The 14,034-nt window shown below is 50.0% G+C and overlaps 1 protein-coding gene across 1 annotated transcript in view; it reads left to right on the top strand.

Moving 5' to 3' along the window:
* The first annotated feature begins 6,531 nt into the window (after positions 1 to 6,531).
* LOC132827941 (beta-2-glycoprotein 1-like) overlaps positions 6,532 to 14,034 on the top strand; it is a 48,857-nt gene continuing 41,354 nt past the window's right edge. Inside the window, exon 1 of the mRNA XM_060844787.1 lies at positions 6,532 to 6,678. Coding sequence (XP_060700770.1) covers positions 6,532 to 6,678 — 147 coding nt within the window. The remainder of the gene's footprint in view (positions 6,679 to 14,034) is intronic.

The following is a 14,034-nucleotide window of genomic DNA, read 5'->3' as shown; positions in this document are numbered from 1 at the left end:
TTTTTGATTTTCTTAAAAACCTTCTTCTCTGCATTTGGTTGCACTTCAGTCCCATGCTCCTGATCCTTGGGCACTCGATATGGAGGGGGGAGGGTGGGAGGGTAGATCAGAGGATCTCCTTGTGGATCTGCTCCTGGGCCTGGCCACACTGGCCATAAACAGGTCCAAACAGCAGGCCGTAGAGGAGGTCATCATGGCCAATTGCCTGCCCCTCTTCCGTGGTGAGGCTGGGAAACACTAGCCAAGAGTACAATGGGTGGATGGAGGTGGGGATGAAGGTGATAGATCAGAGAGGAGGATGGAGCGGAGAGGTAGGAAGTAAGATTGGCAGGTAGAACAGGTCATGAGGATGGTGCTGAGCTGGCAGGTTGGAACTGGGGTAAGGTGGGTGGAGGGGGAATGAGGAAACTGGTGAAGTCCACATTGATGCCCTGGGGTTGAAGTTTCTGAGGTGGAAGATGAGGTGTTCTTCCTCCAAGCATCGGGTGGTGAGGAAACGGCGGTGGAGGAGGCTCAGGACCTGCATGTCCTCGGCAGAGTGGGAGGGGGAGTTGAAATGTTTGGCCACGGGGTGGTGGGTTGATTGGTGCGGGTGTCCCGGAGACGTTCCCTAAAGCGCTCTGTAGAGGAGACCACATCAGGAGCAACGGATACAATAAATGACGTTGATGGATGTGGAAGGCTCTTTTGGGGCCTTGGATGGGGTGAGGGAGGAGGTGTGGGTGCAGGCTTTGCAATTCCTGCAGTGGCAGGGGAAGCTGCCAGGAGGGGACAGTGGGTTTTGGGGGGCGTGGACCTGACCAGGGAATCACAGAGGGAATGGTCTTTGCAAAAGTGGATGGGATGGAGAGGGAAATATATCCCTGGTGGTGGGGTCCGTTTGTGGGTGGCAGAAATGTCGGCAGATGATATGGTTTATACGGAGGTTGGTGGGATGGAAGGTGAGGACCAGGAGGGTTCTGTCCTTTTACATTTGGAGGGGTGGGGTTTGAGGGCGGAAGTGCAGGACATGGATGATATGCGTTGGAGGGCAACTTCAACCATGTGGGAAGGGAAATTAGGGTCTTTAAAGAAGGAGGCCATCTGGTGTGTTCTGTGGTGGAACTGGTCCTCCTGGGAGCAGATACAGCGGAGGCGGAGGAATAGGGAATACGGAATGGCAGTTTTGCAGGAGGTGTGGCGGGAAGAGGTGTAATCCAGGTAACTGTGGGAGTCAGTGGGTTTGTAAAAAATGTCAGTGTTAAGTTGCTCATCATTGATGGAGATTGAGAGGTCCAGGAAGGAGAGGGAGGTGTCAGAGATGGTCCAGGTGAATTTAAGATCAGGGTGGAATGTGTTGGTGAAGTTGATGAATTGCTCAACCTCCTCACAGGAGCATGAAGTAGTGCCGATTCAGTCATCAGTGTAGCAGAGGAAGAGGTGGGGAGTAGTGCCGGTGTAACTACGGAAGATGGAATTTTCTACATAGCCAACAAAGAGACAGGCATAACTGGAGCCCATACGTGTGCCCATGGCTACCCCTTTGGTCTGGAGGAAGTGGGAGGATTCAAAGGAGAAATTGTTAAGGGTGAGGACCAGTTCGGCCAAACGAATGAGAGTGTCAGTGGAAGGGTACTGTTGGGGACATCGGGAGAGGAAGAAACGGAGGGCTTGGAGGCCCTGACCATAGTGGATGGAGGTGTAAAGGGACTGGATGTCCATGGTGAAGATGAGGCATTGGGGGCCGGGGAAACGGAAGTCTTGGAGGAGGTGGAGGGTATGGGTGGTGTCTCAAACGTATGTGGGGAGTTCCTGGACTGGGGGGAATAGGACAGTATCAAATTAGGTGGGGATGAGTTCAGTGGGGCAGAAGTAGGCTGAAACAGTGGGTTGGCTGGGGTGGTCAGGCTTGTGGATCTTGGGAAGGAGATAGAATCGGGCGGCGCAGGGTTCCCAAAGTATGAGGTTGGAAGCTGTGGGTGGGAGATCTCCTGAGGTGATGCGGTTGTGTATGGTCTGATTTAGTGGCAGAGCTTAGCCCTTACACTCAAGTTTTCTTTGTTCTTTGTATGTCTCTTCACTGTTTTTTGGTGTTTGGACTGAGCCCTTGTGAGAAAATACATCTTGAAAGATGAGGTGTTCCTGTGGGTAGGCCTGGCCTGATGACTAGGCCTCTATAAAGACTGAACACCTGTGTGTGTGCTGGGAGGTGAGAACTTGCTGCATCCTGGAGTTCAGGAGTGGACCAAACCCCTGTGAGTGACCTGTACCTTTACAATGTACTATGTTCCTGTGAGTGGGCCTGGTTCTGTATGGATGGGCCAGGAGTCTATGGAGAACATCTGTGTGCTGTGGGGTGTGCATTTGTTGCCTTCAGGAGTGGACTCTGCCCTCGGTTATGGCCTCTGTTTTTAGTAATGGACTCTGAAGTTTGGAGTGGTCTGTATTTCTGACAATGCACTTTGTATACTGGAGTGGACTCTGTTCCTAGGAATGGACTCTACATTTTGAAGAAAACCGATTATCGTAATGAACGCTGTACTAGAAGGGACTCAGTTTGTTGATAATTGACTCTGTCTTGTTGCATGTTGGATTCATCACCTGCACTGTCTTGTGTGTCCATGGGTCTCGCGGGCCTCACTGTGAACTGGAAGGCCCATAGGTCATCCTGAAAGCTGTCACCCTGAGAGCCAGAGGGTGGGGAGGCCACCCTGATGCTGGTCACCCCGAGAGCTGGAAGGTGGGTAGTCTGCTCTGAGCACTGTCGTCCCAAGAAGGGGTGATCGGGACGGGCTGTCCTAGAGGTGGTCAGAAGGTGTGTCAGAGCGGCTGAGAACTAGAAGGTGTGTAGGGGCAGATTGAGATCTGGAAGGCTTGTGGGCTGCCCTGTGTGCGCATCGTCCCAGGGAAGGGACGGGCTGTCCTAGAAGTGGCCAGAAGGTGTCAGGACAGTCCACAGGCCAGATGGCGCATTGGGATGGGTGAGAGCACGATGGTGAGTAGGGTCAGACCGAGAGCCGGAAGGTGGGTAGGCCATCCTCAGCACTGTCACTCTGAGCAGGTACTGGGGCAGGCTGTGCTAGAGGGGCCAGAAGGTGTGAAGGGTGGTTGGGGAAGACGGAAGGTGGGTAGGCCATCCTGACCGCTGTTGTCCTGGGAGGGTGTTGGGAAGCAGAACGGGCTGTTGTAGAGGTAGCCAGAAGGTGTCAGGGTGGACCGAGAGCCGGAAGGGGCATGGGGCGGGCTGCCGAAGGTGGGAGGGATGGATGGCTTGTTGGGTGTCTGCATTGTATGCACTTTTTAAAATGTAATTGGACTGTCTTATATGAACTTATCATTGTTACTGTTTTGTGATAATTGTAACTGGAATTTGAGGTTGTCCTTATTTCCCTGAAAACTGGTTGAACATTGGGATTTGAGGCCCGGCTTTGCCACTCCTCTCCCTTGTAAAATTGCTGTTTCTTTGTCTACAGCTGTTTAAATGTTAACTATTTTGTAAACTGTATTGTTTAATAAAATAAAAAATATCACCAGGAGATTTTGACTGTGGCCCAGCCAGCCCAGAATCAGTCCCCTAAACTGAGACAATTCTGTGTGTTCCTCCTATTGTTGGTTCCTGTGTTTTGGAGAAAGAGTGTTTTTTTTCTTTCCCCCTTGTTCAGGGAAGATATTTGTTCTTTTGGTTTACTTTACCTGTGCTGTGAGGAACTACACCACCCAGAAGGCTGCCCAGCCAAAACCAGCAGCCAAGGGTGTGCTGCCGCACCCATACCCCCTCCCCCAGCACAATACCAGGGGCTAAGCCAAGGGCTACTGGTGGAGAGGTGAGTGTCCGGCTGGACAGGAGATGCAGAGGAGACTGACCACACAAGGCCCATCCCCATGAATGGAAATGCACCCCCTCCTCGGGATTGGACTCTCACTCTGGCACAAATGCCTCAGTGGCCATGCCAGTATTGCCCCAGCGTGGAAACCCTGACTCCCAACCCCCGATCCTGAGCCTGTGCCTTGCCCCGTCGACCCTCCCCCCACTGGAATATCTGTAGCCCCCGGACCCATTGATTCCCAGGGAGTCTATGCCCCCTGACCCTGTGACTGAAGCCTGCCCCACGGTGAATACGCCTGGGGAAGCTGCATCTGAGGCCCACCCCACAACACCTGGCCTTGAGCTTCCCGAGCCCTGCTCCACTCAGCCAGAAGCCGGCTCTGACCTGGGGGACTCTGCTGCTGCTGTTGTCTCTCTGGGTCCTGGGCAGGAAGTGGGGCCCCTGCCCCCCCTCCCCCCCTCACTACCTAACAGCACCTTGGCCCTGGGGGAGGAACCTTTTCCCCAAGGAGCCGGGCATCCCGGTGTCAGGAGAGGAGCAGGGCCCCAAGCCAAGGACCTGTCCTCGGGGTATTCCGGGAAGGGGTGCACTGAGGATGTTACCGCCGGTGAACCTGGGGGTGGGGTTGCCGGGGCTTTGAGGCCAGTTGGCGGTGCCAGGCCAGCCTCCACTCCTTCGGTAGGGGAGAGGGGCTTGGACTGAGGGCAACTTCCCGGAGGAGGGTTCGCACTCGGGACGACGCAGAGTCCGTCTCCAGTGAAGGTTTTGAGTACCAGGTGCCCCCCACCAACCTCCCCCTTTATCCCCCTCGAGGAACTCCAGGAATTTATCAAGGAAACTTGGAGTTGCCAGCAGAGAGCCCAACTGGCACTCGATCACTGGAGCTCCTTTGAGCGTGTGTACTGGTCGGCCCACGCTGTACACCAAGCACTTGGGCTCGACACTGATGAACGAAAGCACATCAGGAACTTCTTGGGTGCACTCCTGGTGAGGGTGAGGGACTTTTGTGCCCCTCTCTTGTCCTCCCAGTAAATGTTTTAATTGTATTGGTGGTAGTTGCACAATACTGCTGACATGAAGACAACTATAGCCAGCCTCAACACCAACGGCAGCAGGGAGTCACAGTGCAGATTTCAGACCCTCTCGGTCCTTCGGGACGGGAGGTATGCGGTGTGCCTCCTGCAAGAAACCCACACTACCCCGGGAGACGAAGCCACCTGGCTCCTGGAGTGGCAAGGGGGGGGGTCTACATGAGTCACCTCACCCGCAGATCTGGCGGGGTGGCTATCTTGTTGGCCCCGCATTTTCAGCCAGAGATCTTGGGGGTCAGGGAGCCAGTGCCAGGCCGTTTGCTTCATCTGTCAGTTCGGCTGGGGGGCGCGGTGCTTCACTTGGTGAACATCTACGCTCCCTTGGCCGGGCCAAGGCAAATGTGCTTCTACAGAGAAGTGTCTGCTCATCTTGCCTCCGTCAGCAAGAGCTAATGTGTCATCCTCAGGGGAGATTTTAACTGCATCCTCAAGGACAGGGACCACGGCGGTGCCCGCACGGGTTCGGCGTCGGGGAGGAGGTTGGGGGACTTGGTCAAGTCCTTCGACCTGGTGGACGTCTGGCGGAATCTCCATCCCGACTCCATCGCCTTCACCTTCGTGAGGCCTGGGGTCGGAGTGTCCAGAATCAACCGCCTTACGTTTTGGGGGTGTACGCCTCTGATGGCCTCCACGCGGCAGGTGTCATGCACTGACCATCACCTGGTGTGGGCGGAACTCCTTCCGTTCGGCGCCAGGCTGGGCTCCGCGTACTGGCACTTTAACAACCTGCTGCTGGAGGACGAGCAGTTCCGGGACTCGTTTTGTAGTTCCTTGTGCTGCTGGCCGACGACGGGTCCCTCGTCTCGGATCCAGAGGGTATCAGGGCACACGTCCGATCCTACTGTATGGCTCTGTTCTCCCGGGATCTGTCCAGCGAGGATGCTCGCAGAGTTCGTGGGAGGACCTGTCGCAGCTCAGCCTGGAGGATGCCGAAAGGCTCGATAATCCTGTCACTTAGAGGAGTTGTCCAGTGCCTTGGCCAGCTGACTGTGGAGTTCTTTGGGGCATTCCTGGACACCCTGGGGAGTGACTCCACACAGGTCCTGGGGGAGTGTCTAAATGCCGGGGAGCTGCCCCTTTCTTGGTGCAGGGCGGTCATCGTCCTGCTGCCAAAGAAGGGGGACCTGCATTCCTTAAAGAACTGGCATCCGGTCTCCCTCCTCAGCACGTTCTACAAAATCTTTGCCAGGGTGTCGTCTTCTCGCCTGGCTTCTGTGCTGGCCTACATGATTCACCCGGACCAGTCCTACCTGATCCCAGGCCAGAGGATACATGACAAGTCCTTACGTCCACCTGGCCCTGGGCCTGATCCATTTCTGTCGACGGGCTGGTCTGCCGAGCGCCTTCCTGTCTCGCGATCAGGAGAAGGCGTTCGACAGGGTCGGTCACGAATATCTGCTCGGGACTCTGCGGCGTTTCGGTTTGGGACGCAGTTCGTCGCCCGGATCCGACTTTTGTACGCCACCGCAGAGTGTCTGGTTAAAGTTAACGGGTCCCTGACGGCGCCCCTTCGCTTCGGGAGAGGAGTACGTCAAGGCTGCCGCCTGTCCGGCCAGCTGTATACCCTGTGCTTGGAGCCTTTCCTGTGTTTCTTTTGGAGGAGGTTGTCGGGGCTGGTTCTTTGTGGCGCGGCCATGGGGATGGTTCTCCCGGCTTATGCTGACTATGTGCTCCTCACTTTCACCGACCCAGCTGACCCGGGGAGGATGCACAAGTGCCAGGCCGTGTACTCGGCAGAGTCTTCTGCCAGGATCAACTGGGCCAAATGTTTCAGACGACTGGTCAGTCCGTGGTGGGTGGACTTTCTGCTGGAGGAATTGCGGGGGTTCAGCTGGAGTCCCACCCATCTCCTCTACAGCCCGGCTGAGGAATCCTGGCCGGCCAACTGGCCTGAGCTGGAGGCCAAAGTCTCAGCTCGCCAGGCAACTGGACAGGACTGCTCACAGTGCTGTCTTACAGGAGCCGAGCTGGTGGCCGCCATTCTGTGGTATTGGCTGGTCCCTTTGGTGACTCCTCCTGGTTTAGTCGCTGACATCCAGAGAATGCTGGTTCACTTCTTCTGGGACAAAAAGACTCACTGAGTTGCTGCGCAGGTTCTGAGTCTCCCTATTGAGGAGGGCGTTCAGTCGCTGGTTCACACGTTCACACCCAGGTCGCGACCTTCCGCCTTCAGACCTTGCAGCGATACCTTTACATCGAGCCTCCTCCTAGGTGGTGCGCCCTGGTGACATATTTTTTCTGCCAGGTACATAACCTCAACCATGACACGCAGCTCCTGTTCGTCGATGGTGACGATTTGGAGATTGTCCTCAAGACGCTGCCTGTCTTTTACCAGGACCTGATCACTGTCTGGAACATGGTCGAATCGCGCCGCGCCTACCCTCCAGCAGGAGTAGCGGCTGTCGTTAGGGAGCCGTTGCTCAGGAATCTGCACCTCCATACTCGCGGGTTCGAGTGGCTGTCAGAGGGGAGGGCCGTGGCGGCGAGAGTGACCAAGGTCGGGGACATGCTGGCTGCCGGGGGCCTGGGCTGGACGCTGCCGCAGGACATAGCAAGCAGGGCAGCGGTAGACGTCCGGTACGTGGCCACCGCCATCCGACGCCTTAAAATGGTGGTGCTCGGACCCGACGTAGTGCACCAGTTGGAGGATGCTCAGGTGTGCGGTGGGATCCCGTCCGTGCTCATCCCTGCCCAGATGGAATTTCACATTGGCCCCAAGGTCCCGTACTTCCCGCGGGAGCCTGTGCCCCACAACCTGAGCCACCTCCGGAATTTTAGTTTTGCCCCTTTTAGGGAAGTACCACAGGCGGGCCCTGTACAGACTGCTGCTGCACACCGTCCACCTCTTCTCCCTCATCCACCGCCCTGGCGTGCCCATTTGCCACCGGGCGGTGGGGATCCCCAGTGGAGGGCTCTCTACACGGGAGTCCTCCCCCTTTCTCTTGGGGATCTGGGGTGGAGGGTGCTGCACGCAGCGGTCCCCTGCAACCGCAGATTGCGGTGGTTCACGGACTCCTAGCCCAACTGCTTGTTCTGTGGTGCTGTGGAGTCAATAGACAATGTGTATATTGGGTGTGGGCGTTTGCACTCCCTTTTTGATTTCCTCAAAAACCTCCTCCTCTGCTTTTGGTTGCAATTCAGTCCTGATCTTCGGGCACCTGATAGGGAGAGGGGAGGGCAGGTCTGAGGACCTCCTCGTGGGTCTGCTCCTGGGCCTGGCCAAACTGGTCATAAACAGGTCCAGGCAGCGGGCCGTGGAGGGGGTCGTTAGGGCTGAGTGCCTGCCCCTCTTCCGTGATTATGTCAGAGCCTGGGTGTCCCTGGAGAAGGAGCACGTGGTGTCCACCAACACCCTCGTGATTTTCTGGGAGAGGTGGGCGCCGCAAGGAGTGGAGTGTAATATTTCCCCCTCCAACTCTAACTTGATTTAACCCCTGCCCTCCCCTTCTCTGATTGATCACACAGCATTGCCCTTTGATGTGAAGGGCACTGCTTGTCACTGGCCACTCGGGTGTTTCCTTTCTTCCTGGTGGTGGAAACTGAATAGAGATTTGTACACCTTGTGTCTCTCACTGTATCTCACAGCTGTACATACACAACATGAAGGCTGGGGGAAAATATAACCACTGCCGCAGGTAGTGTGGGGTAACGAAAGAAGAAAAACAAGAAAAAAAATTAACCAGGAGATTTAGAGTCTTTATTTGTTTATGGGACTGACTGCGCTAGCTGAAAAAGAAAAAAATCTGTAACCATGGGATTAACATGGGGATTTAGAATCTCCTCAGTAAAAATAAATAGAAAATATAACCAGGAGATTTAGAAAAAAATAACCAGGAGACATGCAGCATTGTCCCTTTGATGTGAAGGGCACTGCTTGTCACTGGCCACTTGGGTGTTTCCCTTCTTCCTGGTGGTGGAAAATGAATAAAGATTTGTACACAACATGGGTGCTGGGGAAAATATAAGCACGACTGCTGTTAGGCTGTAGTATGGGGGTAAAAAGAGGAGGAAAAAATATATAAGCAGGAGATTTAGAGTCTCCTCGTTTTAGGGCACTGACTCTGTGCTGACTGGTGCTACAGTCAGTGTGTAAAAGAAAGATAAAAAGGATTTGTACACCTGTTGTCTTTCACTGTGTCCTACACTCGCACACACACAATATGGATTCTGGGGAAAATATAAGCACTGCCGCTGTTAAAAAATGGGGGATTCAGCAGGAAAGAAATACATAAACAGGAGATTAGAGTCTTAGTTGAGGACAGCCTCTGAGCTGACTGTGCTGGCTATTGCACTGTGTACTCATAAATAAAGGGTGATTTGGTGACAGGAACTGGCTTCTGTGCAGTGATACCAGTTGTGCAGATGGAGTTTGATAAAAAGTGTGAGGTATTGTTTCTTTTACCAAAATGCAAAGGCAAGATTTGTACAATTAAAAGTAGAGCCTTGGTTAGTGTTGTCAAACAGACCTAGGGGTTTAGGTACATAATTCTTTGAAGTTGATATCACATATTGTGAATAAGGAGGCATTTAGCACACTTGCCTTCATTGCTCAGACCTTTGAATATAGGCGTTGGGACATTAAGCTGAGGTTGGACAAGATATTGGTGAAGCCTGTTCTGGAGTACTGGGTCCAGTTCTTGTCTTCCTGTTTATAGAAAAGTTATTAATAAGTTGGAGATGGTTCAGAAGAGTTTTATCAGAATGTTGCTGGGAATAGAGAGTCTGAGGTATATAAATAGACTGGAAAGGCTGGGACCTTTTTCATGAAAGCATAGGAGGTCGAGAGGTGACCTTCGAGTTTTAGAAAATCATGATGGCGTATAGATAAATCAGGTGTCTTTTCCCTAGGGTGGGGGATTTCAAGACTGGGGGTGTGTTTTTAAGATGAGGAGAGCAATTTTTAAAATTTAGACATGAGGCAATTTTTTTTACAGTGGTTTGTGTGTGGAATGAACTTCGAGAGGAAGTGGTAGATGTGGCTGCAGTTAATAATATTTAAAAGACATTAAGATGAGTACATGAATAGGGAGGTTTAGAGGGATATGGGCTGAATGCAGGCAAATGGGACTAGTTTAGTTTGGGATTATGGTTGGCATGGACTGATTGTACCAAATTGTCTGTTGCCATTTTGTATGACTCTACAACCATGTTTCTGAATTAGCTGTCAAGTCAAATTAATTTGTTTCTATTTATGGTGTCAACTCGTCTATCTTACAAATACTGCATGCATTCAGATAAAAAGCCTTAAGCTTTGACTTTTACCATTCATTCACTCTTGTTCTGCACTATCCTGTTTATATTCCCTGCCCCTTCCTACGCACTTTATTATTGTTCACCTCTTCACTACCCTACACCTTGTTCTGTTTTTCTCGAACTTTTTTGGAACTTTCCTTCAACTGAACCTTCCCCTCCACGAATGAGCTGAAAACCCTATGTACAATACTAGTCAGAAGATTGAGCAGGACAGCGGTCCCAGCAAAAATCAAATGATGTCCATCCCAACAGAACAGCTCTCTCTACCTTATACTGGTGCCAGTGCCCCATGAATCAGAATCCATTCCCCCTACACTCATTGAATCATGCATTTACCTCCCTCACCCTATTTACCCTAAACCAATGTGCAAGTGGGAGGGTTTAGGTAGTAATCCTGAGATTATAACTTTGTTCTGTTTTTTTTAAATTTAGCCTTGAGTTGCTCAGCAGAACCTTTGCGGACTACTACAACTGGATTTTTCTTCAGACTCCAAATTTCTCTCCAGTCTGGAAAATGTCCTTAACACAGCCTGTAGGACTCTGTCTTTGTCTTTGCTTAGCGAGCAGTATCTATTCACCGAACTGTACGATCCCCTAATACTGCTGCCTTTCTGTTTCCTCTCCTCTACATTTGAATTGCGCTCTGTCCTTTGGTGCTTTGATCAATTCACTCAAATTCCTGCTGTGTGCGTCCTTATCCACATCAAGGCTGAGAACCTCACCCTATTAGAGAAGGCCACTGACTGGGGCTCTTCCAATGTTAAATTCTGGATCCCATTTCCTGCCTTGTCTCTGACCATGGAATTAATTTGATGTAATTTATCTAAGGGGTATGTCTGCTTCCTGAAAGGCAACACAGGTAACTCTTGCCCCCTCCATGACGTGCTGTAGTGTCTGAAACTTGGATTCCAGCTCATAATCTCTGATCTGATGTTCCTTGAGCTGCCTGCACTTGCTGCAGATGGAGTCACTATCGATTGAGCTAGCAACCACGAGATCCCACATACCACAGCTGCACCACATCACCTGCCCAGCCACCTCTATTCCATATAAATAATTAATTTGTGTGGTAAATATTTTAAAAGTGAGTTTCTTAGCTGTACTGTTCTTCATTAATAACATTTCCTTTGGTCAAGAGACACAGTAAAAATACCCAATTACCTGCCTGTTTTCTGTGACATTGCACTTTGGCTCTTACAGGTAGAAACAGGTTGAAGGAGCTATCTGGTTTTTATCTCATGTTGCTGCCCTATTCACACAGGTAACCTATCACAGTGTGCTTCCATTGTGAAGCTGACTTACAGCTCACTCCTAATCTCTATTCAAATGTCAGTTTTTGTTTTCTTGAGTTACTTGTGACCACATAATTTTAAATGTGCATCTTTCAATACTCAGAAGTGGATAATCTTTGCACAGCCTCTGTACTGTGCAGGCTGAGGGGAGTATGGATTGTAAAGTTTAACCTTCCAGGTTGCCGAGGACTTAATCTGTAACTTGCCATGGTCGAGATAGTGTCCAGGTAAATACCAGGGAAAGATGAGCAGGAAGCATATCTTACTGCTGTCACATATCTTAACCATGAGAATTCTGGGTTGGTTTGATTCCCTCAGAATTTATTATTTAAGGACACATCTGTGCTACCTCCACTATTCCAACTCACTGTGAATTTGACTTGTCATTTCAATGCCTCTGATGTTCTATAGTTCTATATTTTAGCTGTGGTTCAGTGTTCATAGAGATTTCCTCAGGTTGTTTGTTCCAGAGTTGATTACTTTTTGTTCTTGTCCTGCTGAAATATAATCTCAGTTTACTTATTAAATGTGATCTTCAGTCAGGTTGTCAGTTTATCTTGGTTAGAATGGCTTCCTGCCCAAGGTTAATGGTGATTAACATGACAGGAAATAAAACAGATGCAACACAGGAACTACCGAACAAAGGAATGAAAGAATACTTCACATGAACAGACACATTATGGTTCAGGTACAGATAGAATACAAGACACATTTATACCATGATATATGTACAGACGGAATACAGTATATCAGACTTGATGGGCTGAAGGGCCTTTTTCTGTGCTCTAGACCTCTACACCACTATATGGATATACCTCATTCCGGGTACAGAGAGAATACAGTTGCTGAGAGAAAACAACATGTTCACAGAAGGACAAAGGTAAATGAGGATATAGCAGATGTACAGCAAAGTACAAAGAGAGAGAGAACAAATGGGGAAAATATGCACCATGGCTTGCTGGATGACCTCTGAAAACTTAAATCAATAACATGGTAGCACAGGAATTATCCTGGCCAAAAAGTAGAAAATTCTCCTCTTTCAAGGCCATAAAAGAATCACTTGGTTTTATTGCAATAATCTGGTATCTCTCATTATTCATCTGGTGCTATCATGCCCTTTAATCAACTTTGACTGCACTAATGTGATATCCACTTTCTTAGTTGGAATGGAACCATTGATTTCCATAGAGTCTTGAACTTCCAGATGTACTCTTGTCCTGTTAACCATTCTTAAGCTGCTGTTTTGAAATATTTAATCATGCAATATTCATTCCCTTTGATAGCATCATATTGCACCTACAATAATAAGAGTATACCACTCTTCCCTTCATTTAAATACTATCAAGAACCACAACATGCCATGAACCTTTTGATATGTTTCCCCCAATTCCACTTTTCACCAGTGACACGACATTTAATTCCACTTTCCCTGTTTTCACAATTTCCTGATCCCGAGATTACTCATTTGTGAAAATATCTTTCTCCATATCTGTTGTGAAATACCTATGGTCAGGAAATGATGACATTCAGGACAGGTTCCAAAGGCAAGGTCAATGGATGACAATTAGTATCAATTATTTACTATATTACTCAAAGTGCTGACATCCCAAACTGTTAAAATAAAAGATATGATCTCATGCATTGTCTTTCATTCCAGAACAGTTAGAATAAACTGAAGAATCAATGGAGACTCCACTACTGTCTCCATTGTTCTCCTGGCTGGATTCCCATCTCCCACTTTCCCTAACCGAGAATTCTGCAATGACATTTCACTTCTTTTGAAACACACAAAACAAGGATTTACCAACCAGGAGAAAGCAGCCCACTTGCTTGGCACCACATGCACAAACATCCACACCATTCACCACTGACATTCAGTAGCAGCAGTAAAGACTTAAAAGATTTTTCATAAATAACCATTCTTTACCTTGAGATTGTTGCCAATGTAGAGTGGCTGAAGTTGAAACTGTAAATCATGTGTCTGTGATAAAGTATTTGCTCTGAGTAAATAAACATTGCGTTAATGTTGTGCCCTGTTAAAAATCAGTCAGTGTTCAGAAATTTTGCCAACAAACAGTGTTCAGCTCTTAGCCCTTGTTTTGACCTCCATTCCATACTTAGGTTACTTACACCGGGTCGGTGTGGACTTGTTGGGCCGAAGGGCCTGTTTCCACACTGTAAATAATCTAATCTAAACAGACCCGCTGAAGCGCAACCCACCCATACCCCTACATTTACCCCTTACCTAACACTACGGGCAATTTCCCATGGCCAATTCACCTGACCCGCACATCTTTGGACTGTGGGAGGAAACCGGAGCACCCGGAGGAAACCCACGCAGACACGGGGAGAACGTGCAAACTCCACACAGTCAGTCGCCTGAGTCAGGAATTGAACCCGGGTCTCAGGCGCTGTGAGACAGCAGTGCTAACCACTGTGCCACCGTGCCGCCCACAAGACGGTGGCACAGTGGTTACCCTTGAAGAATTTTAAAAAAGCAGGACAAATCCAATCTAGCCAATTACCCAGCCCATCAGTCTACTCTTGATCATCAGTAAGGTGATGGAGAATGTCATTAGTTGTACTATCAAA

The sequence above is a fragment of the Hemiscyllium ocellatum genome, chromosome 25, assembly GCF_020745735.1.
Source record: "Hemiscyllium ocellatum isolate sHemOce1 chromosome 25, sHemOce1.pat.X.cur, whole genome shotgun sequence".
NCBI lineage: Eukaryota > Metazoa > Chordata > Chondrichthyes > Orectolobiformes > Hemiscylliidae > Hemiscyllium > Hemiscyllium ocellatum.
This window is presented reverse-complemented; position numbering and strand designations above follow the sequence as displayed.